General features: G+C 39.8%; 4 protein-coding genes across 4 annotated transcripts; all 4 read left to right on the top strand.

Moving 5' to 3' along the window:
* Positions 1 to 237: 237 nt before the first annotated feature.
* MONOS_4207 (uncharacterized protein) lies at positions 238 to 3,335 on the top strand. Its single transcript, XM_067874263.1, has 4 exons — positions 238 to 1,931; positions 2,023 to 2,256; positions 2,387 to 2,903; positions 2,993 to 3,335. Exons 1-4 carry the CDS (start codon positions 538 to 540, stop codon positions 3,212 to 3,214), a joined length of 2,367 nt encoding a protein of 788 aa, XP_067730273.1. The 5' UTR covers positions 238 to 537; the 3' UTR covers positions 3,215 to 3,335.
* A 1,868-nt stretch (positions 3,336 to 5,203) lies between these two features.
* On the top strand, positions 5,204 to 7,047 carry MONOS_4208 (putative pinin/SDK/memA/ protein conserved region; the record flags this gene model as incomplete). The annotated part of the gene is made up of 5 exons (XM_067874264.1): positions 5,204 to 5,307; positions 5,382 to 5,478; positions 5,523 to 5,708; positions 5,768 to 5,935; positions 6,053 to 7,047. 5 exons carry the CDS (start codon positions 5,204 to 5,206, stop codon positions 6,608 to 6,610), a joined length of 1,113 nt encoding a protein of 370 aa, XP_067730272.1. The 3' UTR covers positions 6,611 to 7,047.
* A 302-nt stretch (positions 7,048 to 7,349) lies between these two features.
* On the top strand, positions 7,350 to 10,084 carry MONOS_4209 (p97G; the record flags this gene model as incomplete). Its single annotated transcript, XM_067874265.1, has 3 exons — positions 7,350 to 8,820; positions 8,926 to 9,206; positions 9,344 to 10,084. The coding sequence occupies 3 exons, from the start codon at positions 7,350 to 7,352 to the stop codon at positions 10,082 to 10,084; spliced, it is 2,493 nt and encodes an 830-aa protein (XP_067730271.1).
* A 1,240-nt stretch (positions 10,085 to 11,324) lies between these two features.
* On the top strand, positions 11,325 to 24,467 carry MONOS_4210 (uncharacterized protein; the record flags this gene model as incomplete). The annotated part of the gene is made up of 4 exons (XM_067874267.1): positions 11,325 to 12,379; positions 12,884 to 15,827; positions 15,888 to 22,262; positions 22,410 to 24,467. 4 exons carry the CDS (start codon positions 11,325 to 11,327, stop codon positions 23,544 to 23,546), a joined length of 11,511 nt encoding a protein of 3,836 aa, XP_067730270.1. The 3' UTR covers positions 23,547 to 24,467.
* Positions 24,468 to 25,131: the final 664 nt, after the last annotated feature.

Here is a 25,131-nt window from a genome sequence, read left to right as displayed (position 1 = left end):
TCGTCTTCTTTTTCTGTATTTCCTTCGTCTTCATTAGCTTCAAATGCAGAAAAATTTACTTCCACAACCACTTCTCTTCCTTTTTACATTCATAGCGAACAAAGATCTTGCTCTCCTTCATCATTTTCCCACAGAAAAGTCGATGATTATGATTTTAATGGACAATCCAATTCTTCTCAAGGTTTCAATTTTACAATTGCTAGAGATAATTTAACAATCACTCAACCGGAATCAGAGTTTCTTCAAAGCAAGCATGCAATACCTACATCTTCAAAAGCAGCACGCGAAGTTAAAAATGTGTGTCAGTGCAACAAAACGCCGTTGAAAAATTTCGTTTCAAGCGAATCCAACAAAAATCAAATTCAAGATTCGAATTTATCAAATCAAGCTTTCGTAAATTACAAAGGAAAAGATACTGCACAAAAACGAGAAATTTGTACAATCTCTCATGGTGATTGCCGTTGCACTGAAAATACTTTTGCCCATCCAAGTGCATCAAACAGCACTTCATCTACAGATGAGATTGCAATTTTTCAGATGTTTGCTGATATTGGCAGGAGATATGCGAAGGTTGTTGAAGAAAAAAGGCAGAAGGGAGTAATCAAGTCACATTCTGAGCAAAGCAGAGATTTTAACGCTATATTTCCCGATCCAACATCTGCTCCTTATGAAGAGCAAAATACTTTTTCACATAAAACAATGGAGCAGAATGCAGAAAATTTGAACAGTTCGTTTCAAGCAAAAATAAACCATTCCACATTAGATGCGATAGCCCCAGATCATTCATTGCTAAATTCTTCTTCAGGTGTTTGTGCTTCCCACAGCTGCGAGCAGTCATATTCTTCTGCCAACACATCCGCTCATTCTTCTTCAGTTGAGACAGTGTCGCAATCTTCGCTGGCATCCGCTGCATCTTCATGTCTGGACGCTCAGCTGGAGTCAAACATCGTCGAGTGGCGCCCTTCAGGAAAGCGCAAGGCAGAAGTGTGCATCGACATGGAGTATTCGCTCGATGGTGTTGTGCAGTCAAACGTGGCTGAAGCTAAAAAGACAAAGATGATCGAAAAATGGCAGAAAATGGACGCAGAAATCATGCAGGCATATGTCGGTGCAAAAATGCGATTTCCGAGGAATGTCATTAAAGAAGCAGAAATAGAGGATGACTCGGAAAAAGTTGAATATTGTGCAGAAGACGAAATGAAAAAGGAAGTTAGGAATGAAAAATTTATATCCTCTTCCGGAGTTAACAGTTACGGTCAAGCTGAATTGATGCGTCAGAGGGAAGTGGTGGAAGCGATAAAAGCTCAGATCAAAGAAGCGAAAGTGCACAAGAAGATATTCGGAGAATGGGTCAGAAAGCCCTGGGCGATCTGCGATGAAGAGGCAAAGCTGTGGGACGAGGCGGAGAGGAAGATGGCGATGAAGAGGAAGAAAGAAAGCGAAGAATTGAAGCAAGCAGAAGCTGCAGAAATGACGCTGGAGGAGCTGAAAAGCAGGATGAAGGATGGAAAAGAGCAAGGGCTGAGTGAAGAAGAACTGAAAGCGATTCAAAAGTTAGTGGCAAAGAGAGAAAGAAGAAAGGAGAAGAAGCTGCTTGATAACCAGCTGACTGACATGGAACGCTATTTGCTGGAGACAGGGAAGATAACGTCGCATGAGAGGAGAGAAGGAGGAAGGCTTGCATCTTTCTTTGAAGGGGACGATGAAGAAGAACAAACAGGGCGGAATTATGATGCTGTTTTGGAACAAGAAAGATCAGATTTATCTGAAAAAGATGCGTCAGATGATCAGCAGTTGCCTATTAACACTTCAAATAAAAGTTTTTCTTTCTCAATGAAATATGAAAAATCGCAAAGCGAATTATCAAAAAAAGCAATTGGTCAATTGTCTTTATCAACAAGAGTGTTTGAGCAACTGCGCGTTGACGAACAGTTTGCCATTCTTTTTTGAATTCAATTTTTGTTAAATGCATTTTGTTCATAATATGTTAACTATTTTATTATTATTTTTGTCAATGACAAGAAATAGTTCTGTAATACAAGATCCTTCTTTTCTTTTGTCTTGCAATATTTCCCATCTGCATAATGTGGATTTCAGCAGGAACCTATTTTCTCCTTTTATTCAATCAGCATCTTCTCAGAAACTGTCAAATTCTGCAAATGTTCAAAAGCCAATTTTGTCTTCTTTATCAGAATTTCTGAACAATCAACAAAAATCACAAGAGCAATCATTATCAGCCAAAAATAGTTATTTTTAGTTTGTTCCATTTCTTCGATTATCCACTGTATTTTTATGTATTCTTTTTCTTTTCTTGTTTGAAAATGCTTTTTTGCTCTTCAACGTCTTCCAATATTTCATTTGGATGATATATCCAATATTTGCTTAGCAATCCATTTTCAGAAAGGAATTCATTTGATTATTTTATAGCTGATGCAGAAGCCAATGCACATTTTGTTATCCACCCAGATGAAAGAGCAACACTACGTTTTCCACAAACAGATATCAATTCTTCATCAACTACATCTGTTTATTCCTCTTCCTCTTCATCTTCATCAATAATGCCAACATCATCTTCCGTTAAGTTCATTGACAGAATATCCACCCCAGATAATTTTGAAGCATCGCATCCAACAGAACTTTCATTATCTTCTATTTATGCCCCTTCTTCATTCATTGATCCTTCTTCTCGTGTTATTCGCGACTTTGCTGAGATGCTCCCTTGTTTTGATGATCCAGTGATGAATGTTCGCCTTATGAACAGACTGAAGCGATGGGGCAAGAAAACAAACAAGCAAATGAAAAAAGTCATTGAGCAAGTCGCAGAAATGAGAGTTTGTCCGCCGCTTATTGCAAAATTTTGTTCGACTTTATCTTTTGCTGGATGGAATTGCTTTACAAAAATGGTTTGTATTTTTTTTCAAAAAAAAAAATCTTATTCATTTTTCTTTCATTTTCATTCACAAATATTTGCTTGAATATTCTTCTTCAATAGAATATTTCAGATAAACAGCTGAGTTTTGGAAGCGAAAATAAACAAAATTCTCTTTTCATTCCTTTACCAAATTTGTCAATGAATGCTCTTCTAAATCAAAAGCGTTCAGACTTTTATTCTTCAAAGCCCAAACTTTTCCAAAAAGCTTTCCTTTATACTCAGCCTGTCGATTCTGTTGTATGGCCATTATCTGAACTTAAATGGAAAAAGCTCCAAACATAGAACAAACGATAATTTTTTTCTGAGTAAATTTTAAAGAGCTTTTTGAACAGTTATTTAGATGAATTTTTTCATCAAATGTTCAAGATTAGATCATAATCTTTTGCATGAAAAAGTAAATCTTTATATATTCCAAAATTTTGATTATCTTTTCTTTGTTTAATGAATAAATTTTCTGCAACAATTGATCAAAACCTTAAATTATATCAAATGTTTTTGCTTTTCTTGCTCGACCTTGTCTCTTCGGAAATATACTTCCGCGAAGAATTTGACTGTATTACTTTTAATTATTTCATTGTTTTGCGAGTTAACGAATTGATTTTGAATCTTTTGCATCAAATATTTAAACTTTCTTAATATCTTTGTTTTTCTGTTTAAACAATGTAATCCACTCAAATGGGTTATATTACATTTTTAACTTATAGTATACTGGAAGAAGAGATGGGTTTATTCCCATTACTACGAAAGAGAAGGAAAGCAAGGCGATTTCCTTTATGAAAGTCCTCCTGTTTATGCAAATAAAGAGGGGTCGCGCGGATTGCTGACACACGGAGTTGATAAACAATTTCAACTATCATGCGATATTGGTCGCACAATAAATCCAGATGGAAAGCTTTTGATCATTTCATTTACGGTAAACTTTTTGGAGGATACATACAGTCACGCTCAAGCCTTTTTGAAGCTCTTCCCCGAGGGGTTCAATCAATCCTCTTGGAGCGCAAATGACACTTGCTATTTGTGTTTCGGACCTGAACTTACACACGATGCTGGACAGACTCATTTTGTATTTAGAAGAGGAAATCAAATTTATCCAACAAAGCAAGTGATTACATGCAAAAATGACAAAAATACTCACCTGTACACTCTTGTTTTGTTCCCTGATTGGACTTATGAAATTCAAATTGACGATTACGTTGAGAGCAGGGGACGTTGCGAAGACATGTGGGATTATTTCCTTCCAAGAGACGTATGTTAAGTGAAAATTTTAAAATGAACAGCATTTTTCAAAATTATTCCTGCATTCATCGTTATATTTTGAATTTATTTTATTTTTTTTTTTTTTTTTACGAATTATAATTATTTACATTTTTCATTAAATAATTTATTATGATAAACATTATTCTGCTCTTCTCAATTAATTGATATAAATTATTAGTATGAAGTTGGCAATGCCAAGAAGCCTGACGATTGGGATGAGCGAGAATTTATTGTGGATGAGACAGACACAAAGCCGCAGGATTGGGACCAACCGCCAACGATTCCCGACCCAACCTCAAAGAAGCCGAAAGATTGGGACGAGGCTGATGGTGAATGGATCCCAGCTGAGATCTCTAATCCTCGCTATAAGGGATTGTGGAAGCCAAAGATGATTCCGAATCCGAAGTACAAAGGCAAATGGGAGACACCAAGGAAGATGAATCCAGCCTGGGAAGAAGCAAAAGAAGACTTTGCATTCAAAAAACTGAGATATGTTGCGATTGATTCGTGGCAGGGAACAACTGGAACCATCTTTGATAATATTTTCATTGGAGATTGCATTGAAGAGTATCAAGCGTTTGTGAAAACGACGTGGTATCCGCAGTACAGAGAGGAGATCAAAGGCACAGGTTATGATGAGGTTGAGGAGCTTCTTGATTACGAAGTTGAAGGATTCTGGGATGAAAGTGATGATGAAGAAATTGATAGAGAAGAAGAAGAGGAGGAGGCACTCAGGCTGGCAGAAGAAGAAGAGGAAGGAAAAGAGGATGACGATGATGAAGACGACGATGACGACGAATAAAAGAAGTGGCAAAATGTATTTGGCTTTATTGTACTTGGGCTTTGTTAAAAGATGCGTTTAGGATTTCTCCATTGTTCAATTCGCTTTCTTTCTTTTGTTTTTTCTAAACCAATGCGTAAAAAATTTTGATTCACCTCATAAAATAAATTATAATTGCTTGTTAGTTTGAAGAGTTTTATGAAATAATTAGGATCTTAACCACATTTTTATCAATGCTTCGATCAGAACTAAGTCGAATTTCAAGTTCTCTTCGACAGTTAGTCCGAGCTGTTCATGATGCAGATGCTCAGATAGTCAAGTATAGGCACGAAATAAAGTGTGACTTTACTCTCGAAACTTGCAAATAATCTCGATATCCTTGAAACAATTTTATTTTTTTTATTTTTTTAGCACTCACGAAAATAAACTCAAAGAAATACGAATGCTTGAAGAGAATACTTCTTCTCTTCAAGATTCAAAAGAAATTTTAAATGAAAAACAAGGAGATGTTTGAAGAATTTTGCTGTTTTTATTATTTATAACTTTTCTCAGTTTGAAGAAAAAAGAATGCAATTATCATCAGAAGAATCTCGAGAAACTCATCGACAAAAATCTGAAAGAGCAAATGCTGCTGCTACTGCACCTGAAAGTGAACAGAAACGTGGAAGAAATATGTTTGGGTTTCTTCTTGGTCATTTACAAAAAGCAAAGAGCGATCAAGAAAAAGAGAGAGAAATTGTTTGATACTTATTTTTAAAACTGTTTTGAAAATTTAACCAAAAAACTTCATATTTTAGGAAGCCAAACGAAAAGAGTTAGAACGTCAAGCTGAATTGAAGCAAATGAGGCAAATACTTGAAGAGAACAATGAGCATATAGGATCATTACGACATAAAATTTCTGAAATTGAAGAGTTAAAAGCTAAATGGATGGAAAGAATTGACATGTACGAAAAGGAAGAAAAAGTTTGAAATTGATTGCTCACAAATGAATTTATTTGATTCAAAATTTGCACTTCTAATTTTTGTCCACTCTTAACCTTTTGCTCTTTTTATGATATTACGCACTCCTTTGTGATTTAGAAACTTCAAGATATGATCAAACAAGAAATGAGATCACAAATGAAGGAAACTGTTTCTGAGCCTCATATTCTTTACTCTCCCAATCGCAAAACGATTCTTCAAAGAATTCAGAAGAAAACAGATGAAGCTGATGACTCTTCTGCAGGTTCTTCCTCGTTATTTGAGCCGTCACCACTACCAACAATCACATCTCGCGACATTGAATTCGAATTGACTTGGAAGCAAAGACAAAGAGAAGAAGGCAAACACTTGGAAAACAAGGAAACAAAGCAAAGCACTTTAAATAAAAATGAATTTAACGAAGCGAACGAAAAGAAAGGATTAGAAGGAGAAATTAGTCACGCGTATGAAAGGAAAGATGGTGACTCAGAAGATGAAGGAAAAGAAAGAGAAGTAACAGAGTCTTCAACACGAAAAAGTGTTGTGGAAAAGCGAAGGGAAGAAGAAAGAGAAGAAGCTGAAGATGATATGATAGAAAAAAAAGAAGATGACGAGCAATCGGAGGATATGGTGGAAGAGAGAGCAAATGAGAATGATGATGGAAACAAGGATTCTTAAGAAAGAGACAGTTCTCAGTCTCATTGATATTTAAAAGTTTTACAAACAATCGAAATTACACATCAAAAGAAAGTTATGCTCACTTCATCAGCAGTAGCTTTTATTTTTGTGAAGTATTTCTTACACTTATTGGATAAAGGGTGAAAGGCTTCATTTCACATAAACTTATGAAATATTTGAGTTATTTTATTTGGTGTTTGATCTGATATTGTTGAGTTTGTGAATAAATATAAAACTTTTGAAAAAATATTTTCGATAATTTTCAAAAACGTCTAAACTGAAGTTTAATATTTTTCACAAAACCATGAAGTTTAATAGATTAATGCATCTGAAAATACCAATAATGATAATAACTTGAATAAAATCATTTTTGAATGCTATCTTGTTTTCAATCAAAATTCCAAACCAATAATGAAATTAAAAATAAAGATATAAAATAATCTTCAAACTTTTTCGAAAAAACAAGAGAATAACAAAATAAACCCTCAAAAAATGATATTCAGGCATATATAAAAACGTTGATTGAAGAGTTCACTTTTTGGAGAATATTTTTTTGTTTCTATTTATTCTTTCATTTTTTTCAAGAGTGAAAAACATTTTTCGTTATTTTAAAAATTGTTTAACTGTTTATTTTTTATGTAACATTTATTAATGATGACAATTTTTTTTGTTTGCCAATAATGAAAAGTTTTTCTCGAAGTTCTGAACCCATAAGTTTATTTTATGAAAACACAATTTAATGGAAAATGTTTCTTGGATTGTAAGTTTGTTAGAAGATGGAAAAATTGGAAAAGATTGTACGTTTGATGACGGTACAACACCAACACAAGAAATTCAATCAACGTTACAACTTATGAACCATGTTGGAACATGCTCAATTGATAAAAGCTTCAGCACTCTTGATAATTGGGACAGCATAGATTTGTTGCAACAATGCTATGAAAATATAGGAAATTTTTTATCTCCTCCTAGTTCCTTTTCGGCAGCTGCGAAATCAGAAAAAAAAGTTTCAATAACTGTTTCTTCTCTTCGCAAAACAATAAGCTCGCTTTCAGAACTCCCTCGCGCAGCACCTCTTTCAGAAAAAGGAAAAATATGTTCGTCACAGGATCCACCAATGTATAAGCCTGGTCAATCTTCTGCTTCAGGGAAAGGAGCTATTTTACAAAATTCTCAGATAACCCAGAATCAATTTCAAAACATTTCATCTGCTTCATTTCAGCATTCACTACAGACATTTCATCCAAGTTTTTGCTTTAATTCAACTCAACAACTTCATTCTTCTTCTTTGCAGCCTCAACAACCGAAAATTGAAATCGTTCAATCTGCCCAACCAACGTATTCACATGATCAGAATCCACAGCAGGAAACAGATAAGTTGCAGCATTCACGCATTTCGCTGCTTAGCAAAATGAAGCAAACATTACCACAAAATCAACCTGCTTCTCGGAGTCCTTTACAGCAACAAAATTCATCTCAAGCAGCTGTGCTGAATCCGATCGTCAGAAAACCAGTAACTCCCCAATTGCATCCTTATTATGAAAGCAAATACGACGAAGAAGTAAATGAAGAAAATTTACCATGGGAACAAAAGAGAGTCCAGCCTTTGCCTGCGTCTCCTCCATCAATTTCACCATCTGCTTTACCGACTCAAAAACAAATAGCTTCATCATTTGTAAGAAGCACAAACACACAATCTTCAATTTCGCGAATTCCATCTTCTTCTCCTCCACGTTCAGAGAGTCCGGTACTACAAAGCGAGTTTATTTCTGGAAGAGAAAAATTGATAGCTGACGTGAAAAAACGGAGAGGTGAATCAACACTTGGAATCAGAAGAGGAAATGTGACTCGAATGATCCGACCATCTCCACCTTCTTCTTATATTGATACCGATTCATCATCGCCTTCTGCGAGGCTTTCTGCTTTCAGTTCATCGAGTAGCGGAGGACCGCAAAGCTCGGCAACTCCAACTGGCCCATCTTCTGCTTTGACGAAGGATCAACAAAGCCAACTTCGAGCACTTTCTGCACCGCGTTTCCAGCCTCCTGTTAGAGCAAGCAGTGGCGGAGGAGGTGTTGGAAGTGGGGGCAGCGACAAGAGCTCTTTGAGAGATTATCCAGATTTCCTTTCAAACCCTCCAAACATATATGGAGGTAATCTCATTGGCGGATCAAGACCTTCAGGGCTAACAAGAAACGATGCAAAAAAACGTATGACTTGTAATCATTCTCACATTTTTAACAATAACGATACAATTTTTATTTCTCAATGTTTTTTGATTTTTTTTTTTGATATTATCATTTTAAACTTTACAGAGAAAATTGGTGGAGAAAAGAATGAGCCAGTCATAACAGCCGAAATGCTTGGAGGGATCGATCCGGATGACGAAAGGCTGAAGGGATTGGATCCGAAGCTTATTGAAATGATATGCAACGAAATTATGGACCACTCTCCGTCTGTCCACTGGGACGACATCGCAGGGCTGGAATTTGCTAAGAAGCGAATTAAGGAGAATGTCTTGTGGCCCATAACCAATCCTGGTCTATTCACTGGATTAAGAGAGCCATCGCGAGGAGTGCTCTTGTTTGGTCCACCGGTGTGGATTGAAAATCAATATTTTTTTTTTTTCATATTTAGTGTTTTTTATTTTTATTTTATTTATTTATTTATTTTTTTGCCAAATTCTCAAATGTTGCTTTTTTGGAATGCTTTCTTTTTTTCAAACTTAAATAGGGAACAGGAAAGACGATGATTGGCAAAGCCATAGCATCCACCACATCTTCAATGTTCTTTTCGATTTCGTCTTCTTCTCTTATGTCCAAATGGATTGGGGAAGGTGAAAAACTTGTTCGAACTTTATTTACTGTTGCTGGATGCCACAAAAATGCAATTGTGTTTGTGGATGAGATAGACTCCTTGCTCACGTCAAGAAGCGAGGGCGAAACGGAAGCCAGCAGAAGGATGAAGACAGAGTTTTTGGTGCAACTGGATGGAGTGGGATCAACAAAACTGGAGAAAACTCTTATCATCGGAGCAACTAATAGACCGCAGGAGTTAGACGAGGCTGTGCGACGGCGAATGCCCACTCGCCTGTATATTCCTCTTCCTGATCGCCCAGCTCGCAAGCAGCTGTTTTATCGGCTGCTGAGAAAGAATTCGCACGAATTGAACGATTCCGATGTTGATAGCATTGTCACAAGAACAAAAGGGTATTCCGGATCGGATATTGCTGCTTTGTGTGCAAATGCTGCGATGGGTCCAGTTAGAGAGCTGGCGTCAACCATCAGCAACATCGCTGACATCGATCCTTCTTCTGTCAGACCAATAAAACTATCCGACTTCGACTCAGCATTTCGTCAGATTCGTCCATCAGTTGACTCAAAAACGTTGGACGTTTTAAAAAAATGGAACAATGAATATGGCAGTAATCCTGATGACATCACACTTCAGGAAGGTGAAGATGCTGATGCTTGAAAAGAGTTTTACACCTTTTATTTTTCAAAGGCATTCTTTTGTGCTTCATTTCATTTCATTTTTCTGTTCCAAAATAGAATACCCATATTATTTTACTTAAATATTAAAAAACGCATTTTTCTTATCTAAAAAAAGATTCAAGACAGCAAAGATGCAATATTTTGTATGAAAATTTACTGATCCACCAAATTTCATGATTTATTTAAATATAAGTTGTTTCAACTGACAATATTTTCAAAAGTTTGAATGTGTTATTATCACAGCGTAATGAAACCACATCATAATACAACAGCAATATTTATAAGTTCGAAGTTGCTATTTGCAAATGGTGTGCTTTGGATGAAAGACATAACTTTAATTTTATTTTTCCATATTCGAGAACTGATTTCAAAATAAACGAACTGCCCAATGCAAGAACATTCAGTTTCCAAATGTGATATTTTGCAAATCATTGATTCATAGTGATAAATGAAATTTATTACAACAATTGCCATCGATTTATTCGCGAAAGTGGAAAATGCGAGTGAAGAAAAGATGATTCTGAAAAAGAAGACGATTCCTTGATAAAAACAGGTTTTCTATTTCGAATTGAGTTGAATTTGAAGTATAATGTGAAAATGCACCACCATCGAAAGAGTATCAGGAGGAAAGAGATTGATGAATAGCATTGAAAAGAAAGAAAGAACAAAAAGTTGACAATTGATCAATGTGAAAGTTACCATTCATCGGAAGCAGAACTTATAAAATGCTGTTTTTATCCAACAACCTATTTTAACTTTTGGGTTACGATTTACTCATCAAATGATGAAGAAAATCAGAAATTAACAAACGAAAAAGACCTTCAGAGAATTTGCAGCAGAATTTTTGAACAAGTTTGATCATCAAACTTATCTTTTGAATTTAATTTTCTTTGTTGTTTATTTTTCTGTTAATAATTGGACCGTTATTTAGAGCATCTTTTGAGTAATTTCACGAAAATTGCGATTAATTGTTGTATTGACACAGAAATGACCATATTTGCCTGCTTATCTTCTGTGAAAATCTTCAATATGTTTGTTCTGCAAAAACCAAACAGGATATAAATTTTTTGGAAAAATAATTTTTATCAGAGCAAAAACTTAATATATGATTTTGATCTTTGCAGAAAATATTGATTGTTTGGAGAGAAGGAATTTTCTGCTGTCTGAGGCAGAGTGAGAAGAAATTATCGATGATTATTGTTCTTTTCTATTTTATTCTCATGAGCTGCTCAACAGAAAGTCCAAAATCTGACGGTCAAGGTCAAAATTCAATAAAGACTGAAAACATTGATTGCTTTGAAAAGCAAAGTCATGTGATGCCTTTTTTATCAAATAGCATTAAACATAAGTGGGGGATTGAAGGATCTTCATTTGCAAAAGAGGTTGGAAAAACAAAAGGAAATCATCATCAAAAGTTGACTTCTAGTCAGATATCTTCGCAATTGGGCTTGACAAACACTTCACTGACAACGCAGAAGATTCATTTTGATCAGAGCAGCGTTCATTCAATTATTGATGCTGGAAGGCAGTCGCTTGTTTTTGTTGATCAATGTGTGATAGCTATTTCGTGCCGTTCTGAATCAAATATGTTCAGGAGCTCTGCCAGCACATTTCTCATCAAAAACTTGACACTTCTCTCATTAGCACCAATGGTACGTGTTTCTTCTCTTGTTGGACCTGGAAATCGGTTGCCCGCTGAAACTCAAGAAAATGATGTGAACATTCTTGAATCGTCATTTATGTCAATTGCGCTGACTGAGATTCCATTTGTGTCATCTGCGCCTTCTTCGATTATTTCAATCGTTCATTCAGATTTTGCCAACGTGACTGCAACAGGGCCAAGAGATTTTCGAACAGCTGGTGATAAGTGTTGTTGCTCGGCGATAATTCACTCTTGCAGTTTTACAGAGGTGGATGATGTTCTGGATGGGGAAATAGTGAGTTCGATAAATGGACCATCAGCAATGGATGCATTTAACACTTCATTCACTCGTTGCAGGAAAACAGGAAATGACTTAAAGATTGAAGAAAACGTTACAATGGAGAAGCAAGATCTTGGAGCGAGAAATGACACTCTGCAATTCATCGCATGCGAATGGCACAACACTTCATCAGCCTTTACAAATGAATCATTTTCTGACAGCAATACAAAATACTCTGGAGGAGCTATCGGAATTTATGGGGGAGATAAATGTACCATGATTGCTGAAGATTGCTTGTTTGACACATGCACTTGTCAGAGATTTGGAGGAGCAATCATGATATATTTTGGTAAGTGTGTGCAATGGAAAGGAAATGTATTTGAAAGATGTGAATCGAAAAAAGAAGCGGGAGTAGCGCTTGTGTATAATATTATCCAATGTACTTTTATCGAAGATTGCATTTTTCAAAATTCTCGTGCAAAAGCAACTGGAGGTTGTTTAAGACTTCAAACTTGTAAGACAATAGGCTGTAAAGAAGACGGACCAATTGTTTGCAGATGTTATTTTGATACATGCGAATGCGAAACAAGCGTTGGAGGTGGAGCACTTTTATTTTATGGAATGTCATATACAATGAAAACGCATGAATGCACTTTCAAAAATTCAACAGCTTATTTTGGAGGAAGCGTATATTATTATTTGTATAGTTCAGCAACAATAAATTACCAAATGATTGCTTTCTCATTCTTTCACAATAATTCCGCATTCAATAAAAAAGGGAATGACATATATATATATGACAATGCATCTATCATTGGGGAGAATTTCATTTTGTGTGTTTCTTCTTTTTCAACAAGAGCAGAAGGCAACAGAGTGTATCACTCAGCACTTGGAGAAAAAAACAGTTGGCTTCCGAATGGGATGCTGGAACGTTTTGTGAGAAAAGATGGGGTTGACAAAGAGTTTTGTGGCATTGATAAGGATTCTGCATGCCGGTCGATAGAATATGCAATGGAGAGCTTTTCAGATTCTGGGGAACAGCGATTGAAGCTGCTGGAGAGTGTGTTTTCACCAAAAAGGGGAGTATCCAGACCTTTGAGGGATATCGTTGTGAGAGGTGTTGCTCAGGAGCAGTGTGTGATCAAGACTGAAAATCTTCCTGGCCAGTTCTTGTTTGAAGTGTCGAGAGGATCGCTGTTGGGGTCGAATTTCAGTGTGGAGCATTCTGCAGCAAAACAAGGGATGACACTCTTTGCAGTGAGCTCAGTGGGAAAGATGAAACTGAACAGAATGAAGCTGTTTGCATCTGAAGATCATAGATCTGTACTTCCATTCACATCCCCGCTGATTATTTGCTCAGGAGATGGAACACTGAATGTGGACGAGCTTCAGATAAGTGGGTTCTTCTTGAATGATTGCTCTGTGTTTGATTCGCTGGTGGGAGGCATTGAGATGAAGAATGTGCTGGTTGAGAACCTCCAAAGGCTTCATGGAAATGGAAGTGTTGTCAGTGAGGTGGTTGGAAGTGGTGAAATGGTTGATCTGAGCAATGTGTCACTGAACAATTGCAGCTGCCAAGAAGGAGATGGTGGGGGCTTTTGTATTCGAGTGAAGAGAGGAGGTTCATTGAGGGTGGGGAACTGGAGCAAAACAGCTTTGAAACAGTGCAGTGTGGCAGATGAGGAAACAAAGAAAGGAAAAGGGGGAGGGATGATGATTTGTGTGGAAGATGGAGGAGAGGATATTATTCTTGGGGATGTGCAGTTCAGCGGATGCTCGGGTTGGTGGGGAAGGAATCTATTTGTGGAGGCGAGGGAATTGTCGAGGGTTGTGAGCAGCACGAGTGTGTTGTTTGGCACAACAAAGATGGAAGACAAAGATATGATGGGAATGGAGGATGGATGCGGAGAAGAGGCTGTGCCACTGCTGGCATATTTTGCTGTGTTTGGAGGAAGTGGATATGTGGGAGGGAGTGGGATGAGGGACTTCAGTGGATGTGGGACCAAGAATTATCCCTGCCGCACAATTGGAAAAGCAGTTCGCTTGCGATTTGGAGATGGAAAGAGAGCGATTGTGATGCAAGAAGGGTTTGTGTGGAAGGAAGAAACGGTGATGGGAAATGAAGAGTGGGAATTGAAATGTGTGAGCGAAAGAACAGCTGTGCGAGTGGAGTGCCCAGAGATGCTCAGTGGGAAAGCAGTGATTGTGAGCAGAATGAAAACGTCAATGACAAACATTCGATTTCAATTGATTCCATTTCGGGGTCCAAGTGAGAAGGTGTTTATGGAGTGTCAAGCAGGGAGCATGCTATTGTCGTATTGTGAAGCTGAGATAGCAGAGAGTGGAGATGAGCTGATGAACACTTTTGCAAAGGCAAGTGGGGGATTGCTGAAATTTGTGAACTTCAAGATGAGAAATGTTGTCTTTGGAGATGTTTCTGCAATTGTTGGTGTTGAGAGCGAAGCTAGAACAGAGCTGGAGATGGAGAATTGCTTGTTTGATTCTGTGGAATTGGGCGGAGGAAGTGCTGTAAGTGTGAGCAATGTGAATGTGATGAATATAACAAAAAGCAATTTCACAAGCATCACTCGTGCAACTGGAGATGGAGGAGGGATGAGTGTGGCTGCATGTGGAGAGATTGGATTGCATTCTGCACTCATTGAAGAGTGCGTGTTCAATGCTTGCTCAGTGAATGAAAATGGAAAGGGAGGAGGAGGGATGCACCTGCATATTGCAAAGACGAATGTTGTGAAAGTGAACAAGTGTTCGTTTTGCTTGTGCACAGCAACAGCTGCACCTGGAAAGGGATTGGGGGGAGGGATTCTGATTGAGGCGGATGAAGCTGATGCAAACTTTGTGGTTTCTTTGCCATCATTCGGCGAAGGCGGAGCGAATAGTGCAGAATATGGAAATGATCTGTTTATAGAATCGCCAAATCTGACAGAGAGTGTGATCGAAGAAAGATTTCCATTTGGAAAATCCATGCAGTTGTCTGAAGTGGATGGGATGAGAGGCTTTGATGGGGCTGATCGTCTGAATGCCATTCCACTTGTGTATTTGCTGCACGATGTGGGAAGCACGATTTCCGCATCCTCGGCAAATGGACTGGATGTGGCTGGATGCGGCTTTGTTGAGTATCCGTGCAAAACAGTGGGATATTCGTTCCAGAGGCAGCAGGAGCAAGAAAAAGATGTGGAGGTTGTGGGTTCATTTGAGCTGAACGAGAGTGTTTCTTTGAGCCACGAGAAAGGGTGCTTTGTTCATGGAAAAAGTGAAATGAGCGAAGTGATTGTGCATGGAAACTCCTCTGGTGAAACAGGGCTTCTGTATATGAAAGAAAATGGGAAATCGAATTCTTGTGTGAAGCTGTTGTTATTTTCTGTTCCCAGATCTGTCCAGGAGCATGAGGCGCTTTTCAGCCAAGAAAGCAAGGGGACAATGAGAATCGAGAACTGCTCATTTCGATCTCTGAGCGAAGGTGTAATACACACATTTTGTATTGTTGTTGCGAGCAATGGAAAGACAGAGCTGGTGTTTGTGATAATTGACAATATGTGTTTTTCATGGAGTAATCTGGTGAGGATAGAGGGAGCAGCAGCTGTGGATATTGCGAATATGAAATCACTGAATACCACAACCTCATCCGAAACGGGATTGGTGTATGTCTGCGGAGCAGAAGTTCAACTGAATGTTAAGAATTCTGTGTTTGATAATGAAGGGTCAGGAAAGGAATGCAGGATTATCAATTCATGTGGAGCCAAAGGTGTTATATTGGAAGAATGTGTGCTTAAATCAGGAATCGTGAGAGGAAAGAACGGATCAGCTGTATGTTGCGTTGTGGGTGAGGAATAAATATTGAAGATAGTTGGAGGAAACTTCGAGAGCTGCGATAGCACAGGGGGAAATGGAGGAGGAATATTTGTGAAAGTGAAGGCAGGAGGTTTGGCAGAGTTGGGAAGCACTTCATCTGTGCAGGCTATTGAGTGTTCAGATTGCCATGCTGGAAGTGTGGAGGATAGTGAAGGGCGTGGAGGAGGGATGTATTTGTCTGTGGATGATGAGGTGAAAGCATTCTGCATTCAGAATGCGGTGTTTGATGGATGCAGCGCATCAAGAGGAGGGAATTGGGTGTTTGTGGAAGGCAAGGAGCTGAAGAAGATTGTGAATGGAACAACAATTGGATTTGAGTTTGAGAAGGCAGTTGAGATTGCGAGACTTGATGATGTTGGAGGGTGTGAGTTGAGCGCAGTGGAACAAGTGATCCCGCTGGCAGTGCTGTTTCGAGGGATGCCAGCTGTGGGATGTGTGGGTGGAAGTGGGATTGATTATGAAGTTTGTGGATACAAAGACTTTGCATGCAAAACGATAGAGCATGCGGGAAGTGCGCTTTTTGGAAAGAAGAATGCGACGTTGAAGCTGCAGAGCTCATTCGTGTTTGAGAAAGATATTATTTTGGATGCACAACCGATGGATATTTGCGGAGAAGCGAACTGCACTCTGATCAAAGTGAATGAGGATGAAAATGGGATCGGGAAAGGAATGATTGAAACGCAGCAAGATATCAGATTGCACGATATGGTATTTCAGCTGCCACGATCAGAAGGAGATGGAAGAGAAAAATGGATGATGTGTTGCAACTCAATGAGTCTGAAGATTGAAAAGTGCCATTTTGTGAATGAAAGTGGTGTTGTTGGGATGGGGATTGTGGCTGTTTCAGGAGGCAGAATGGAAATGACACATTGCAGAATTGAGGGGTGTGTGTTTGTGAAGGCAGGAGTTATATTGTTTGATGGAAATGAGGCTGAAGGAGTACTGGATGGTATTTATATGAGAAATGTGGGAGTCAGTGAAGAAGGGAGTGTTGTGAGGGCAAAGGCAGGAGGAAATGTTGAGATTGCAAACAGTGAATTTCGAGAAAGAAATGAGACAGATGGAAATGTGATCAGAGTGGAAGGAGATATCAGCGTTGGAATGAGGAACAGCACATTTTCAGGGTTGAAGCGAGGAGCAGGAAATGGAGGAGCGATTGATGGAAAAGTTGGAGAAGCAGAGAGGGTGGAGATTGTGAACTGCACATTGGAGCACAATGGATGTGATGCTGGAGGGTCACGAGGTGGAAGTGTGATTGTGGAAGTGGATGATGGAGGGTATTTTGGATTTGATGAAAACACTGTGAACCGCAGTACAGTTCCATCGGGAAGTGGGTTTGGAGGAGGGCTGTATATGAACTTGTGGGGAACTGGATCAGAATACTCGATGAAGAAGATCGTGTTTGATGAGAATGGAGCATTGAAGGGGAAAGATGTGTTTGTGGAGTGCATCCAACCTCGACTGATGATTGTTGGGTTGCTTTGGAATGGATCAGCACAGAACGATTCAGCAGAAGATCGGCTGTGGGTGCTTGATCGATTGTCAGAGACCACAGAGGGGGTGACGATGATGGAGTATCTGTTTCCGAGCTCGTCGCGATTTGTGTTTGTGAATGGAAATGGGAGCAATTCGACACTGTGCGGGTATCGAGAGCTTCCATGTGAATCTGTTGATTTGGGATTTCAGCTGATGAACACCACACATTCCATCATCCAGCTGCAAGCAACAACGCCAGTGAGTGGGCAGATTGATCGAGATGGGGACTCGTTGACCATCCAAGGAGACGAAAGCAAACCATCGCTTGCGATTGGGGGAGACGCGCAGTTTGTGCTGAGCGGTGGTGAGGCGCTGACACAACTTGTGTTTTCTGATGTGAAGTTTGACCTTTCAGGAGTGAATGGAGGTGGAAGTGCTTTCGATTGTGTTGTGGAAGTGTGTGCTGGACAGTGTTCATTTGTTGGTGATATCTTTTGGAGTGGTGGAGAAGAGGGAAATGGAGCTTGTGAGAAGTGGATTGTTGTTGGAAAAGGGGGCACAGTCAGATTTGATGATTGCGAAGTGAGGAGTGTGATATTTTTTGGAGAAAGAGGGATCATTCAGGCGAGAAGTGGGACTGTCATACTGGCAAAAACACTAATTACAGGATGTTCAGGGAGAGAAGGAAGTGGGTTTGTTGTTGTGTGTGATGGAAGCAGTTGCACAGCAGATGGATGCACTGTGGATAACTGCTGGTGCACATATGATGGAGGTGGATGGAAGATTGAAACAGGGGGGAGAATGAAGATGATGAATGGGAGCACAATTTCTGGTTGCAAGTCAGTGGAAGGAAGGGGAGGAGGAGGGAGCTGTGTTGTGGGATTGGGAGGAGAGTTAATAATGAAGTGGGTGCGAGTGGAGATGTGTTCTGTGGATGAGGGGAAATGGAGAGGTGGAGGAATATTTGTTCAAGTTGAGGGAGCAGATGGAAAAGGGATGAATCTGAGGGAAGTGTGGTTTAAGGAGAACAAAGGAAAAGAAGGGAAAGATCTGTTTTTGGAATGTGTTGACTTGAACAACACTGCCACACAGGCATCGATTGCTATTGATTTGTTTGATGAAAATGGAGTGAGAATTGCAGATATGGCTGGGGTGGATGAAGTGAACTTCGATGAGAGTGTTGATTTGATGTTGTTCCTTGTGGAGCGTCGAGCGAGTGTGGTGGTTGTGGATGGAGGAAAGGGAGTTGATGTGAATGGGTGTGGAAGCGAGGCTTTTCCTTGCAAATCGATCTGGAGTGGAGTGGGGCACTTTGACGATTCATCCGAGAGATACTTGCAGATTGTGAATGTGGGGAGCATCGAAGACTGTTATGAGTTTCTGGAGGAAACAAGTGTTGTTGGAGTGACTGGAGGAGAACGAGAGAAAGTGATTTTGGTAATTCAAGGAAATCCAAAGAGAGATGGAGTGTTTGAAGCAGTATTGACAGCACGTGCAAGTCTGACAATTGGAAGGGTCTCGTTGGAATTGCCAAGCAAGCTGGAAAACGAATTGAAAATGGCAATCATCTCAAAAGCAGGAACGCTAACTCTTGAAAGCTGTCAAATTGTGTGTGAAGCGGAAATGAAGTTTGGAGTGATTGAAGCAAGTGGCAATGGAGTGGAATTGATAAATTGTCAGATGGAGTCTTCGAGTTTCTCAGTTGTTCCGTTCATTCTTCTTGAAAGAACAGTGATTGAAGGATGCAACTTCACTGGAATCAGAACAGATGGTGGAAAGAAAGGAGGAGTGGCTGAGATTGAAGTTGGAAGGGAAGGGAATGTTGTTGTGAACAGATCGCTGCTGATGAAGTGTGGATGCAGTATTGAAGACGGAAAGGGGGGATTTGCTTTCTTGAACACCACAAACACAGAGGAAAGTCCACGATTTGTGTTTGAAGGACTGGTGTTTGATCAGAATGAAGCATGGTTGGGAAGGAATGTGTTTATTGTTGATTGTGATCTCAACGAGTCTGTGAATCAGGGTGCATTCAAATTCAATTATGGGAGTGGAGAAGGAGACACAGATGGGAACATGTTTGTGGGGAGTGATGGCAAGTTTGTTGAAACGGATTTATTGAGGTTCCTGATTTCCTATGAGGGATGGGAAGTGTATGTTGGAAAAGAAGGTTTTGATGTGGCAAGGTGTGGAAGGCAAGAAGAGCCATGCAATTCGTTTTGGAAAGGGATGGAACAACTGAAAAGCGAAGGGGAATCTCGTTTCATGTTTGTTTCTGGAGAAACAGTTATTCGGGATGAGTATGATTTGGAAGAATTTGAAATGAAATCGGATGGGAAGAGAGACGAGTCAAAGAAGAGCAGAGTGGTATTTGAAAAGAAAGCAAGTGTGGGAGAATTATGGTTTATCAGGAGTCATGGTGGAGTGCTTGTGGAAGATATATGCTTTGAGCAGGCAGAAGGGTTTGAAGATCATGTGAAAGCTCTTATTTGGAACGAAGGAGGTCTGTTGAACCTCAGCGACTGCTCATTTGTCTCAGCTGTGAAAGATAGGAGCGAGTTTTCCTGCTCGCTTGTGTTTGCAAAACAAGGGGTGCTGATTGTGCAGTTGTTCAGGATGGAGTCGAGGAGCATTGGCAACAGTGTGTTTGCTGTTGGGGATGAGACCACATGTGTGATTGAGAAAGCAACTATTTCCGGAGTGAACATGAATTGTGATGCGATTGTGAAGATTGTTGGAGAGGAACATGCACTTGGAAGATTCGAAACAAATCTTGTTGGAAGCGTTGAACTCAAGGATTGCATTCTGGAGGGTGTTCAGGGAAGGAGCGATTGGTGCAGCATCATGCGAACAGACACAGGAAAGGGAGTGATGATGAAGGTGAATGGAAGCGTTGCAAGCGACTGTAGAGCAAAGCAAAGCTTGCGAGGAGGAGTTATGGAGCTGTGGATTAATGGAGGTGGAAGGATGAACATGGTGAACAGCAGTGTTGTTCGGTGCAGCTGTTCAGACATCGGCAAGGGAGGAGGGGTGTATGTGGGGAGCAATGAGACGGGAGTGCTGGATTTTGAGTTCAGGACGATGGTGTTTGTGGCGAATACAGCAGGGGTTGGGTGTGATATTTTTGTTCAGTGCTTCAGCATATCGTCGCAGATCAATGAAACGCAATTTCGATTTGACCTCAGGAAGATCTCGGATCAAGAAAAAGGGATTTGTGGGATAGACAGCACAGAGCACAAGACAGACACGAATCTTCTGGACTTCATCACTGTATATCTTTCGGACACTATATATGTTTGCTCAGAGCGATCAAGCGGAGGGAAGAATGATCGTCAGTGCGGTGCGCCCTTGCTTCCGTGTGCCACGATTGATTATGCGTTGGATCATTTGACTGGGGAATATGTGAGTGAAATGTATGTTGTGGAGCAGGCAAATCTCGAAGGTGAAGCGGAGCTGAATGAGATGGAACTCTCATCGCGACTGAGAAATCCATGTGTTGTTAATGTTTGTGCATCCATCAATGGAACAAGCGACTGCATAATTCAGGCAATCAACAACGTTGCCATAAGTCGAGTGTGCTTTGAGTATTGTTCGACTTCAAGCGATTCGCACTCGTCATTCCTATGTGTGAAGAGTGGTCTTTCAACATTGGGCAGTTGCTCATTTCGAAGCAGCTCAATGATTTCAGAAAGAGCTTCTGTTGGATATCACATTATTCGAGTGGTCGACGGAGGTTGCTTGCTGGAACGATGCTCTGTGTCTGAATTGCATCTCACAGTGAGCGCTATCAATGGGGAATCTGATTCAATCAGCATTATTTCGAGTGTGTTCAGAGATGTTTCATTTGAAGAGCCTGTCATATCACTAACATCAAAAGTGTTGATGGAATCAAAGGATGAAAAAAGGATATCGCTGCTTCAAAGTGTGAGGGTTGAAAACATCACTCAACAAAGTGATAAAGTGCCATTGCAATTCAGTGAGTTAATTCATCAATTGGAGCTGTCAAATTGCTCAGTGAGCATCGCCATCACTAAAGGGTATGGTTCTTGCGCAATGGATATCAATAAATGCGCAAGCGCTTCAATGGATTTGTGTTTGTTTGATGGATTGAGAAACAAAGATGAAAAAGAGAAAGACGAAAATACTGACCTGGATGGAATATGCAAATGGAATGAGTCGATGATTCGTCTGAGTGATTCAAATGTTATGATGAAGGATACGAGCGTTGTTAACTCTTCCATTGGTGGTATTTCTGTTTGTGGAGGAAGCATAATGATTGAAGCAGGGAATTTCTCAAACAATAATCCATCAATTGAAGGATATCCATCATTGAGAAGAAACATCATCTGTTCTGATTTGGGGTCGTTGAATGTGATGAGTTTGAAAGGAGGAGATGGAGTTTTGCCAAACACATCTCTTTGGATGTTGAATGAAGGATGCGAGTTGAGCGGGATGATGGAGGAGAGAGCATCATCATTCTTCATTCCAGTTGTGGAAGGGGCGAGAAATGAGACAGGATCTGAGGGAAAAACAATCATCACGCTGAGTGGGAGACTTCTTCTCCCCTGCAATGTTTCGTTGAAGTTGAGCTTCGGGAATGGAAGGGAAGAGGTGGTTGAGAGCTATGGGATTGGTGAAAAGGAAAGTGTGTCAGAGAACGAAATTGTTGCAGTTGTTTCATCGGTTCAGATGGGAGCAGTGGGAGCAGAGACAGAAGTGTCTGTGAGTCTTCTGTTTGGAAAGAAAGAATCTCCTTCATCGACTGATTCTTTCATTCTGAAGAACAGAAGCGAAACCGAAGGAAAAGGAGATGACAGAATTGTTGAAGGAGGGAAAGAAGGAAAATCATTTTGGCCAATAATTGTTGTTGTTATGGCAATAATCCTTTTAATTGTTCTTATTGGATTTATTTTGTTTGTTGTTCGATGGAGAAAACAAAAGAGAAGGACAGAGGAACTTGAAGTGATTGTGGAAGACACAGTGAAGAAGGATCCGAAGGCATTTGAGATGGTGACGATGGAGATGTCACCTGAGGCGCAGTGGAGGAGAGCCGAGAGGGAGGCTGAGAAGAAGAACGAGGAAAGGATAAAGAAGAGGGTATATGCGAAAAGCCTTCAGCATTCAGAATCGTCAGAGCATTTGCTGAGTGAGAGTGGCTCCACTGAATACATTCTTGGAAGAGACTCAGACAAGATTCCAGAATGGATGCTGGAGAAGGTTGATGAAAAGGAAGTTGAGGAAGAGACAAGGAAGCGAACGCCATCACCTTCAATCTCATCCACTTCAACCACAGACACTTCAGACACAGAATCCACTTTTGTTCGAGGAGAGGATCTGTGCCCAACAACCTCATCCATGTCGAACTTGGTGGATGCAATGGCCTGCTCGTCTCCACATGAGAAGCTGATTGTGGATCTGAGGGATTCTCTGTTCATGCTGCTTCATGGAAAGAATGAAAAGAAAGAGATGGCGATAGGCACATTGACTGAGAGAGAGCAAACAGCTGCGCAGATCCTATTCTGGGTGGCGAATCTGGCACTCCACTCATTTGATGAAATGGAGAATCCTCTCTCATCTCTTGCCAATCTCAGTCCCCACATTGTGTTATTTTCCGAGCACATGGTGATCTGCATTGTGATGCATTCAGACTTCTCATCTTCAGATGATTCAGAGTCATCGTCAATCTCATCAACAACAGTTGTGACATCTGCAAGTGATGATAATGATGATGATGACTCTCTGCCTTCATCAGCGTTTGAGGATGAGGATGATTTCAAAAAAGAGTGCTTGAGGTGGAAGGCGCCAGAGCTGCTGGTGAACAAGAAGATGGGAGCGACAAAGGAGTCGGTATCGTTCTCGATTGGGATGATGGTGTGGGAGTGTCTGACGCTGGAGATTCCGTTTGGAGAGTATGGAGCAGAGGTGGCGGGGCAGAAGATTGTGAATGGGGAGAAGCCGGATGTGATGAGGGTGGGAGGGAGCAGCTTGGCGGGTGTGGTGAAGGGGTGCCTGTCGCAAGACTGGGGGCAGCGGCTGAGTGTGAACGAGCTGAAGCGGGAGTTTATTGTGCGGTTTCCGAAAGGGGCAGCAATCATGACGATGACAGACGCGATCTGTGTTGGGGAAGAGTCCATGGCTGGGCTGAACAGAAGCATGATCAGCGAGTCGGAGGAGTGAGAAGATGTGGATTGGAAGTTGGCAAGCAGAAAAGCAAAAGAGCAGGAGAGCAATGAAAATGAGACAATGAAGACGATGTGAGGTGTTTTTGCCATTCACAACAACATCCTCTCCAAAAATAAAGCATGTTTGTGCATTGGAGAAGAGGAATGCAAAAGGAGGATGATTGAAAGGGAAATGGCTGTTGGGGCAGAAGCCTATGAGAGGAATGGGCATGGTGAAAGGAGGAGAGATGAAGTGATGCACCTCTTCAAAAAAAGAGTCAGAATGAAAAGATGAGCTGGATTTGCTTGAAGGAAGTGAGCCAACTTTGTGGAATGGAGTTGTGGAACGGGGCTGAGGAGAGTTTTATTTTTCTGTCAGATTTTCAACACCAATTTATTTCTTTTTTCGTTTTTCTTAATTTGTTTGTTTTTCAAAGTTTGTTGTGGAGCAGCATGATTTGCGAGTTGTGCTGCCTGTTTGAGTTCTGATGCGATGTTGATTTGAGACAATTAATCTTTGAATATTTCATTTCACTTTTCTTCCTATTCTTCTTTCTCTTCTTTATTATTGTTATTGCTGTTGTTGTGTTTGAATGGAGTTTGTCACGAAGTGATTTGTGAACACAAATTGTCAAGCATTGTTCGTTATGGGATGCTTTTTCCTCAATCAGTTTCTCCTTGTCAGTTTTCGAATGCACATAGATTTTTCGATGGATTTCACAATCAACTTGGCTGATGAGACTCAATAAATATCCTATCACATGTCATTTAATCCATCATCGAAAACAAAAGAAAATACTCGGAACAGAGACTTCCAATAATTTTTTTTTCTCAATTCAAAACGCAAAAGAAAGAAGTTTCACTGCTTAAAAGGTGAAAATATCTCAACTGTTTTTTTGAATGACTTTTCCCTCACGTTCAAGAAAAATAATCAAATGATTAAGGAAAACAATAGTTTCATTTTTTATTGATAAACAAAATCCATTTTCAAAAAAGATAAAAAAATATGAGTTTTCTCACAATCAAAAGCCAAATAATGTGGTTGTTCCGTTTTGAAATTATTCTTTCATTCGAGTTTTGATCAAAATTTTTTCTCAATGGAAACACGTATTTTTGTTTTTCTCTGAAGACTATTTTGAGATTCGTGTTCGTGGGATTTCAGCACTTTTTCCCATTAATCCCATTGAGAAATAAATTTTTTTTTGATCAAAACTCGAACGAAAGAATGTTTCAAAAAGGAACTGCCAAATGTCTTTGAACTACCAACTTACTGGCTCAAGCAATTTTCGATCGGGTTGAGTGAGACCTGATATTTTTCCAAACGAAACAACTGAACACTTTGAATCTCTTCCGAACAGATGAAACTACAAATGATTTTCGATATAATAACCAAATGATTGTCTAACAATAATTCTCATTGAAAAAACAAACCCCAAAAACGGTTTCCTTCGGAACATTATGTAGATATAGATTCTGAAGACTTCCATTAACATAAAAATGTGCCTGCGATACTGTTTTATTGCAGTTGGAGCGAATATCGACTTCAATAGTGATTATGTCTCCTGCTTCGTATCTTTTCATTCCAGGCATAATAAGACCTT

Source organism: Monocercomonoides exilis (genome assembly GCF_001643675.1).
Source record: "Monocercomonoides exilis strain PA203 chromosome Unknown scaffold14-1859848, whole genome shotgun sequence".
Classification (NCBI taxonomy): domain Eukaryota; phylum Preaxostyla; order Oxymonadida; family Polymastigidae; genus Monocercomonoides; species Monocercomonoides exilis.
Note: the sequence above shows the minus strand (reverse complement) of the source record. Positions and strands in the feature narration are given on the sequence as shown.